At 54.3% G+C, this 9,357-nt stretch overlaps 2 protein-coding genes across 37 annotated transcripts in view; one reads left to right on the top strand and one right to left on the bottom strand.

Moving 5' to 3' along the window:
* The window catches only part of PAK5 (p21 (RAC1) activated kinase 5), a 315,373-nt gene that overhangs the window by 178,903 nt on the left and 127,113 nt on the right, over positions 1–9,357 (bottom strand). Inside the window, exon 1 of one of the 31 annotated variants that reach the window (XM_086872803.1) lies at positions 234–361. The exons of the other annotated variants lie outside the window; for them this stretch is intronic. Within the exon in view, the coding sequence (XP_086728929.1) occupies positions 234–236 (3 nt within the window). The 5' untranslated portion in view covers positions 237–361. Of the gene's footprint in view, positions 1–233; positions 362–9,357 lie in introns of those variants that run through there. 31 annotated transcript variants of the gene reach the window in all.
* LOC111926461 (tubulin monoglycylase TTLL3-like) lies at positions 414–4,831 on the top strand. Of its 6 annotated transcripts, none has more exons than XM_086872683.1 (11): positions 414–784; positions 902–968; positions 1,092–1,439; positions 1,585–1,713; positions 1,793–1,907; positions 2,004–2,102; positions 2,336–2,504; positions 2,577–2,725; positions 2,798–3,044; positions 3,121–3,553; positions 3,626–4,831. In XM_086872683.1, exons 3-11 carry the CDS (start codon positions 1,437–1,439, stop codon positions 4,595–4,597), a joined length of 2,316 nt encoding a protein of 771 aa, XP_086728809.1. In that variant the 5' UTR covers positions 414–784; positions 902–968; positions 1,092–1,436; the 3' UTR covers positions 4,598–4,831. The 6 variants fall into 6 exon arrangements, with proteins under 6 accessions (XP_086728809.1, XP_023778896.2, XP_023778897.2 ...); XM_023923128.2 differs by having other exon boundaries at positions 424–784; positions 865–968; XM_023923129.2 differs by having other exon boundaries at positions 426–784; positions 865–968; positions 2,339–2,504.

Genomic DNA, 9,357 nt, shown 5'->3' with positions numbered 1-9,357 from the left:
AGCCCGTGAACAATTGTAAATGAAACTGCATCTCTGAGGGAAGGAAAAGCAAAGGGGCAATTTTCTGAACAGTAGCCATCAAAATAAAATCAAGCAGCAGTCAAAAATTATACTGTAAGGTAAAACTGTGTTTCTGTCAGAGCTCTGCCATGGAGATTACATAGGACAGTTCACAGCCTTCACATGTCCAACGAGGCTTTTCCTTGTTCTTAGTGTAAGGCTGAGCAGCATACCATTCCTTGTGGGATCTTCCAGTACTTGTGTCAGGAAGGGATCATCAAAGCTTTCCAGGAATCTCCTGGACTATCTGTACTTTGCTGTATTGCTTATCCAGCAGCTGTCAGAGTAAAGTCCCTCACAAGAGGGGAGAAACAGGACCTGTGATACTGAGGCTGCTTTGAGCATGCTGCATTGTGGCATCACAGTGGTGTCAGAATTAGGAGGCTGTGTCCTGTGCAGGACACCCACTGCAGTCCCTAAGGGATGGGGGAATAGGAAAACCTGCTTGGCCCAGAGGTAGTAGAGCTACCTCACAGCTTCCCTCACCATCAGACTAGCCTGGGACAGTGTGACACAGAGCAGCACTGCAGGCACACAGTCCCTTAGCCAGGGGCAATACTTGAGCAGGTGACATCCCAGCTGTCCCTGGCCCAGCAGGGCCAGGACAAGGGAGCAGCGGAGCATCCCGAGGCTGTGGAGTGCAGCTGGGATGCCAGCAGAAGGCTTGGCAGGTCAGGAAACGCCATGTCAGGAGCCCCAGACTTGGTGAGCCAGAGGCAGACAGGTCAGCACGTTCTCCCCTTCCCTGCCCACCCCACGGGCCCCACATGGGGTCAATGGGCTCAGGTGGGGCTGTCCTCACAGGGCAGGTGGCAGCTGTCACCATCGACTACCCCAATAGCCGCCAGCACGCGGTTGAGTCTGAGCGGCTCAAGAAGGCCAGGCTGCATGTGGAGAAGGCCATTAAGGTGAGGAGTTTGATTTCACATGGCCCTGAGATGCCACATGCTTGCATTTGTGCACCTGTGGCTCAGGAGAGCTGAGCCAGAGGACCTGGGTGGGGCAGGCTGAGCTCGCTGTTGTCCCCACAGGAGAAGAAGATCTTTGCAGTGCAGGGCCCTTATCCCGTCATCCGCCGCCTGCTGCGGGCCCGGGGCTGGGTGGAGAGGAAGCTGCCACGCAAGGGCAGACAGCTGAAGCAGCATCCTGGCGACCAAAAGAAACAGGAGCTGGAGAAGAGGGCAAGTGGTGGCGGTGATGAGCAGGGGGAGGCAGTGCTGAACCCACGTGGTGGGGCACAGCCTTCCCTGGGCACCACAGAGCCCCTGCACCACCCATGGTCACGCAATAAGGAGAGCAAGGGGGAAAGGGAAGATGAAGACAAGAAGGAAGACAAAGAACAGTGCAGTGAGGACTCTGATGACATCCATGACCTCATGGTGAGCTAAGAGGGCTAGGGCTGAGCTTTGCCACAGCTCCCCACGTCCTTCCCCTGGGACCCTCAGGGGCAGGGCACAGCCTGAGGCAAGGGACTGGGGCAGGATTAGGGCTCCCTGGCTCACCCCAGCCCACTCCCTCCTGCAGTCCTTCCTGGCGCAGGACCAGGTGCCAAACTTCCTGTGGACCATTCGCCTTAGCAACATTGACCAGGAGCTGCTGCCAAAGATTGAGATGGTGAACCGCTTTCCCCGGCTGTACGCGCTTTGCACCAAGGTGGGGGCACAGAAGCCTCAGGGATGGGGTCACAAGGGGTGGGGGTGTCCAGAAGGGAATGACAAGCTTCTCTAAACAGGAGGGGCTGTGTCAAAGCCTGCAAAACTTGTCCTGGTTCGAGCAAGTCGACCTGAACACCTTTTTCCCCCGGTGCTACCGGCTGGGGCTCATGGATGAGCAGAAAGCTTTCATTGGTGAGCCTGGAGCTGCTGCCCTCATGTCATCCCTTGTGCTCCAGTCTTCCCACGTTCTGTGCAGGACTGGCTAGGGATGATGCTTCCTTCTTGCAGAGGATTTCCGCCTGACGGCAGCTCGCAGCCTGCTCAAACTGGCCCTGCAGAAGGTCGAGGACAGGTGGGTGGGGACAGAGCAGTCCCCAAAGGTGCCAGGTGAGTGCATGGAGCTGGCTGAGCGGGACGGAGACGGGGGATGAAACAAGGAGTTCAGGGTTAGGGGCATGTCTGAGGGCTGAGCTTGGAGACTAAGCCTCTGCTTATGTCTATGGCTTGAGACCACTTATTCCCTCCCCTGCCATAGCTCCAAAGGCACCCGTCCCACAGGGAGGTTCAAGGCTTCAGCTAGCCTGGCATAGGAATCCTTTCTCAACCCATGCCATCCACAGCAGGGCCGCACTCCCCCCTGTATCCCCAGCTGGTGCAGGAGGCCCTGGAAGTCTGTGAGCAGCACCTGGGCGTCCTTGGGCACCGGGACATCGACAGGAACACCCCGTCGCCCTGCCGGACATGCATCGCCTGGCACCGCTTCTTGCAGGAATATTACCGCGTGGCACAGTGAGTGCTGAGCGAGACGGGGGCAGGGGGACGGTGGCGGGGCGGTGCTGAGCCCCCCGTGTCCCCCCACAGTGAGGGCACCAGGCTGGTGCTGAGCACGGAGCAGCAGGAGCAGTGCCAGGACGTGCTGCGGCGCCTGGAGGAGCAGCTGCCGCAGCTCGGCATAGAGGGCAACCTCAACGTCTGGATCCTCAAGCCCAGCGCCAAATCCCGCGGCAGGGGTAAGGCTGGGGGAAGCATGGGGCACGCACATCCTCACGGAGAAGGGATCCCACCATCACTGTGTTGCCCAGGCATCGTCTGTGCGACGCGGCTGGAGGAGGTGCTGGAGCTGGCGCGGAGCTGCACGGACCCCGCGGCGCGGGTGTGCGAGTGGGTGGTGCAGAAGTACGTGGAGCGGCCGCTGACCATCTTCGACACCAAATTCGACATCCGGCAGTGGTTCCTGGTGACTGACTGGAAGCCACTGACTGCCTGGTTCTACCGAGACTGCTACCTGCGCTTCTGCTCCCAGCCCTTCTCCCTGCGTCACCTGGAGCCGTGAGTGTCCTCCCCCTCACCCCCGGCTCGCAGTGCCCAGCCCCCCGGCACCCCCTGACCCAGCCCCGCTCTCCAGCGCCAGGCACCTCTGCAACGTGTCCATCCAGAAGCGCTACAAAGCATCACAGCCGGACCCCCGCGTGCCCCCCGACAAGATCTGGTCCAACAAGCAGTTCCAGGCATACCTGGCACGGCTGGGGCGGGCGGATGCTTGGCAGCGGGTGGTGGTTCCCGGCATGAAGGCGGCGATCCTGAACGCCCTGCGCTGCACCCGGGATCAGGTGGGCTCCCGCAAGGGCAGCTTCGAGCTCTTCGGGGCCGACTTTCTCATCGGGGAGGACTTCCAGCCCTGGCTGCTGGAGATCAACTCCTGCCCCACCATGAGCCCCTCCTCGGCGGTGACCCGCCGGCTCTGCGCCAACGTCCAGCGGGACACGCTGCGCCTCGTGCTGGACCGCAAGGACAATCCCACCTGTTCCATCGGTGCCTTTGAGCTCCTCTACAGGGAGGTAGGCTGGGGGCTGGGGACAGCCCCACCTCAGGCACCCCGAGCCCCCACTGCCCCTTGTGTCTCCCTGCAGGCAGCCGTGTCCTCATGCCTGACTGTGGGGCTGAAGCTGATGGTCACCGGCTGTTCCCTGAAGAAGTCCCGGCCGGCAAAGCTTCGATCCCAGGACAAGCCCCCCACCAGCATACCCAGTGCTCCCCAGCTCCCTGCATCCTCTCAGGACAGAGCCACCAAGGTCCCCTGGTCCAGAGCAGCACGGGAAAAGCTGCCTCCTCTGAGGCCGCAGAGCAGCTGCTGCCCACCCAAGCCTGAACCTCCAGCACTGCCAGAGCCCCCAGACACCTCTGCTGGGGGCCAGGAGCTGCCATGGCTTCTTCACCTGGTTAGGCAGCCCGAGGAAGCTCAGCCCCAGATCAGTAGCTGTCCCAGGGATAGAGTGCCTGGATCACCAACCCAGGGGCCCCCCAGGAGCCCCTCGCAACCCTCAGGCTGCTCTGCTGGAGACCAGGAGTTGCCATGGCTCCTTCATGTGATGAAGCAGCCCGAGGAAGCTCAGCCCCAGGAAGCTCAAGCCCAGACAGCTTCACCGCCAATCACCAGCTGTGCTCTGGACAGGGAGCCTGTGTCGCCGCCCTGGGGAGCGACCAGGAGTCCCTCGCAAGCTCCGGGTGGTGCCGCTGGGAGCCAGGAGCTGCCATGGCTCCTTCACCTGGTTGGGCAAGCCGAGGATGCTCAGCCTCAGGAACCTCAGCCCACGGCAACTCCCCCCCCGACTGATAGCTGTCCTCTGGATAGGTCACTACCACCCCCGGAAATGCACAGTAGGCCCTGGCGACCCCCGGGCTCCTCTGCAGGGAGCCGGGGGTTGCCACAGCTCAGTCAGCCGGGTGGGCAGCCCCAGGCCACTCGGCGCCACACAGTTCTGCCCCCAATCAATGCCCGTCGCCTGCCGAGGGGGCCCGTGCCACAGCCCTGGCGACCCTCGGGCTGTGTACCGACTCCTGCAGGACTTCCTGCCAGGCCAGCGCGCCTGTCTGCGCTGTAACACAGCTCCAGGACCCCCGGTCCCCATCTGGGACAGTAGAAGCACATGCCAGCTCCAAGAGGATGCAGAAGACCTGGGACACAAAGACACCCCCACGAGGGGACAGCGCCCTGCCCATCCCGGATGGGGTAACAGCAGCACCCGGCTGCCTCCCACACGGATGAGACCCCACTGCTGTGCCACGGTAGCCACCTCAACCCACACACCTGCTTTAATAGACTTTTGTGAGGAGGAGCCTGGCTTGGACCTTCTGTGTGTGGGAGATGTGGACACGGCTGGGGATGATGCTGCAGGCAGGAACTGGGGCTGCCAGGGCAGCTCCTCTGCTGGGATACAAACAGAGGAGGCAGGAAAAGCTGCCTCCACTCCTGCCTGCCTGCAGTGACCCCTGCCAGACAGAACTGTGACAGTGATGACATTGCTGCATCCTGGCACTGGGAGCTGGTTAGGCACAGATTACTGGCAGGGCGCAGGGCTGGTGGCCCTGCAATGCCAGGGGGATGCCAGGAGGAATCCCATCCTGTGTATGTGCCAAGAAAAGTGGATGCTTGAGCCTGGCAGCATGTGGGGATTAATGGGCTGGCAAAGGGAAGTCAGGTGTCCCCAGAGCTCCCCTGTGGGCATGAGGGCTCCTCGGATATACAGGAAAGGAGGTGGGGGGAGTGCAGAGGGGGCCCTGGGGCAGCACCAGCTCCTGCAGCTTCCTTTTGTGACAAGGTAACACAAGTTGTTATAGAATCACAGAATCGGTCTGGTTGGAAGGGACCACAGTATATCATCTTGTCCCACCCCCCTGCTCAAGCAGGATGATGATCCCAGAGCACATGGAACAGGATTGTGTCCAGGAGGTTCTTGAATATCTCCAGGGAGGGACATTCCTTAGTCGCTGTGGGGGATCTGTTCCAGTGTGTGGAGCGAGTTCATCCTGGCAGGTGGAACTGGCACTGCCAGGGCAGCTCCTCTGCTGGCAGAGAGCACACAGGATCTCATGGCTCCCCAGTGCTTGTGCCCACCAGGCACTGTGCCTGCTGCTGTTCTCTGAGAATGGCTGGGCCAGGCCCCTGCTGCCCCTCTCTGGGCTGGGCAGACATGACCAGTGCATGACACATCAGCTGCAGAAAAAGTCTGGTGCTTCTGGCTGAGTTGTGACGTGGAGATTAGCTGGGGGAGTTCTCTGCTGTTGGAGCCAGGTCCTCAAGCCTCCTCTCTGCAAGAACCAGAAAGTTCTTCCTCACTGGGGAACTCCTGCTGTGTTAAGGTACAAACAGACCATTTTCTGCTGGCTGCATTCATCAGGGCCACTGGGAGCAAGTGGAAGAGAACCTTAGATGTGAGGAGAAAATCAAACCTGGCCAGCAGCAGGGGCCATCTCCTGCATCAGTTTGGATCATGTACCTATGTTGGTGAGTAGCCCCTGAAAAAGTTGTTTGGCAGAACAAGTACTGAGAGGGGAGCATCTTCTGTTCCCCTAGGAAATCCTTATAGGCATCATCCTTGTGCCTTCTCATCCCAGCCACAACAGGCTGCACTCTCAACAGTTTTCACGTGTAGTTCCACAGAAAGAAAGGGAGAAGAGCTGACTTAATTGATGTTTGATATCTACAACTCAGTCAGAAAACCCAGTGCTCAGAAAACATTTTTGCATGACTGGTCAACTCATTCAGATGCCAGTGGCCCAGAGGCAGAAGTTGGAGCAAATGGAGGGCTTGGCTGGAGTCAGGAAGAATCTTTCAAGACTGTTCTCAGGGGTGGCAGTGAGGATGTATTTGGAGACTCCCCTTTCTACATCAGCAGTGGAGTAGGAGAGTCTCTTGCATGAAGCAATGACAGCAGCATAGGAAGATTCTAGGGATGTGAGAGCAGGTGTCACAAGGACAGTCCAAGGATGAAGATCCACAGTTTGAGTGATGTCAGCAGAAATAAGGGTGTTGAACAAAGTGCTGGAAGTAAACTGAGCGAGGGGAAGAAACTGTGCTAATGGACTGGTTATGGAAGAGCTGAGTGATCATTTGGTGGATGGATTCAAAGGGGGCCAAGGGATAGTCAGAGAGAGAGAGAGACCTTGGTAATAGAGAGGAAAACTCTGCTCTCCCAAGTGACAGATCCTTCTGGGAAGCTGAATCAGTTGTGTGTCAGAAACTGTATGGAGAACAAGGAAATTTGCAGGTAGGAGTTCAAACAGATTACTACTGTGACTCAGTCTCTTGAGATGGGTAACACAAGTAAAAAAATAAATCACAGGGGGAAACCAGTGCAGAAAAGTTAAGCAGAGAGCAGTAACAAAAAAAGGAAAGATGAACTCTGCACATGTACACAACCTAAGGCCAGAGGAGTTGTATGGCAGTGCTGCTTCACAATCAGGCTGTCATCTAACCTTAGTCATACTTTGTGATGTGACTTTGAAGTTCAAACACTTGGAAAGCCTTCATGGATTGTTTCAAACTAACACAAGCACCTTGGGCTGGCTGCCCTTGCTCCCTCAGGGTGCTTCATGTCCTGCTGGATTCATGCACACCTAATTCCCTATTTCATCCATACCCCCACCCAGGCAGCCCTCATGTATCTACCCAAAATGGAAACCTGCACAATGAGTCCCTTTGTGCAGTTCCTTGTTCCCAAGGCTTCCCTAAACCTCCCTGGAATTTCCCCAGCTTGCCTCTGCTGTGGATGTTCAAGGAGGAAGTTGTAATCACAATTACCTTGTGCTAAGCAAACGGCATCAAATCATTGCTTTGATACCACAACAGCTTCAATAAAAGGCACAAAATAGCATCTATATGATAGAAATTCCTTTCACTCCTCAGATTAATCTTACAGGCATCCTACATCCAGTACATGTATTTTTCCCAATTTATCATATGTTTCACTGAGGATGTATTTATGACTGAAATACAAGAACCTGCTTTTTCCTCCCCATTTTAAATACATTTACTACTCAGTTGGGTGTTTCTGAAAGGCAACTTGCAACACAAATATTGTTCTAGTCCCAGTAATCTGTGCTCATATACTAATGCAAAACAGACAAAAATTCCACAAAGTGGAATTCTTGGGCTGCTGTAAGTACAGTGGAGCTAATAAATACATTTACAGCTTAGGACTTTTGAATGGCTCATGAATAACCCAGTTTTATCAACTGTTTGACACTGAATCCCAGGAAATTAAATTTAGCATTACTACTGCCACAAATCTCTTGCCATAGCTCCAAGGAACACTTCATGTATAATATCAAATCAGGGAAGACTTTCAGTAGGAGGAATTGTATTGACTTTAATGGGCTGGAGGGAAGGTGGATTTCCTCATCCCTAAGTAAGGGCTTCACTTCTTGCCCCCAAAATGAACTTGACTGGGGCAAGGCTAAATCATGATGTGTTGGCATTATAAGCCATGGAGACCTCCTGGAAGAAGGCAGGGGGAAAAAACAGTTTAAGTAGCAGAATATTTTCTGTGTGTGATCTTACAGAAGGATGGGGTCAATAAATCCTCTTCTACTACCAGCAATGCCTGTACAACCCAACAGCTCTTCTCCTGTGGCACAGGTTTTGCAGGGAAATCAAACACTCTGGAGCTACTACAAGTGCTACAGCCTGTGACGTGCTGCTTACAGGAGAAACAGAGCCCAGGGACCCCCAAAGGCAGGACAGCTGTAGAAACACAGGAATCAGTCTACAAACAGGAATCTGTTAGTTCTGTGCAATGCAGCTCCTACCCGGTGATTAAAGATGCCAGAAGAAGCCTGGCACATCGTAGGGAATTGCTGTTGAGCTGTGCAACCATTACACAGGACACAAGAGCCAAAAGTAGCTTCAAATTGCCTATTAATTTTGGATGCCTGTCAGCAATTGTCTGATGAGCCAGAGTGAGCTGGCATCTTCTACAGAGGAAAAAAAGAAATCAAATATAACCATTATTTAAAAGAAATAGCTAAAGAATCATTTCATCATGACTTCCATCCCCTTTTGCCTTTTAGTACCCCTTCACAATGGCTGGTTCCTCCTGGCAGGACTCCCCTCTCAGCTTACTGGAGCTGCTTAGCCCTGTTCTTCCCCCATCATTTACCCTGTCCCAGCTGAGGGGGTCACACTGGTAAAGGTGCAGGGCCCCCCTCCCTGCTGGCTTGAGCTGCCTATGAATTGCCAGCAGCTGGGGGTATCCTCTCCCAGCCTGAACATTCAATGCTTCCTCCTTGTCACTGTGTGACTCTGAAAGCTTGAAAGCTTTCCTGGGTGAACAGATTTTAATTTACTGGTAAACAAGGAATATCCACCTTCTGACAGTCAAACCTCTGTGTACTGACAGGCTCCATCCGTATTTGAAACACTGATTTGCATCTTTTTGTAAATGAGTTTGCTGAGGCCAGGCTTGTGCAGCGTGCTTTCAGTGTGGGAGGAAGCTTTACCTGAATATAAAAACATTCAGTGAAAATGAATTTCAGAGATGCATGTTGCTCTGCTTACAGAAACCAGTTTTAATGTGACTTCAGCAGTCACAGCAGGATTTGAAAAACACTGAAATATGGTCCTTTTAAATAAAATTTTCATGAGGTATCTAATCAAAACTTTAAAACTGACCATTTTCTTTCAGGCTCAAGATAGGGTTATAAATAAAAAAAAACCAAAACCAAACCAAAAAAGAAAGAAAAAAGGAAAAAAAAAGAAACTTCATCCTAAATATCTCTGTTTTAACAGAATTTTGAGACTTACCATCAATAGTTTTCACTAAAATAAATAACAGCAAATCTGTAGGTTTTGGGCAGTTCTGTT

This window comes from Cyanistes caeruleus, chromosome 2 (assembly GCF_971803275.1).
Source record: "Cyanistes caeruleus chromosome 2, bCyaCae1.hap1.1, whole genome shotgun sequence".
Taxonomy (NCBI): Eukaryota; Metazoa; Chordata; class Aves; order Passeriformes; family Paridae; genus Cyanistes; species Cyanistes caeruleus.
Note: the sequence above shows the minus strand (reverse complement) of the source record. Positions and strands in the feature narration are given on the sequence as shown.

Excerpts from the sequence above, each read along its gene's own strand:
- LOC111926461 (XM_023923128.2), top strand. The coding sequence starts at position 745 with ATGTCAGGAGCCCCAGACTTGGTGAGCCAGAGGCAGACAG. Across the intron at positions 785-864 it reads GGTGAGCCAGAGGCAGACAG|GGCAGGTGGCAGCTGTCACC; the intron begins GTCAGCACGTTC and ends CTGTCCTCACAG. Across the intron at positions 3,045-3,120 it reads TCCCTGCGTCACCTGGAGCC|CGCCAGGCACCTCTGCAACG; the intron begins GTGAGTGTCCTC and ends CCCGCTCTCCAG.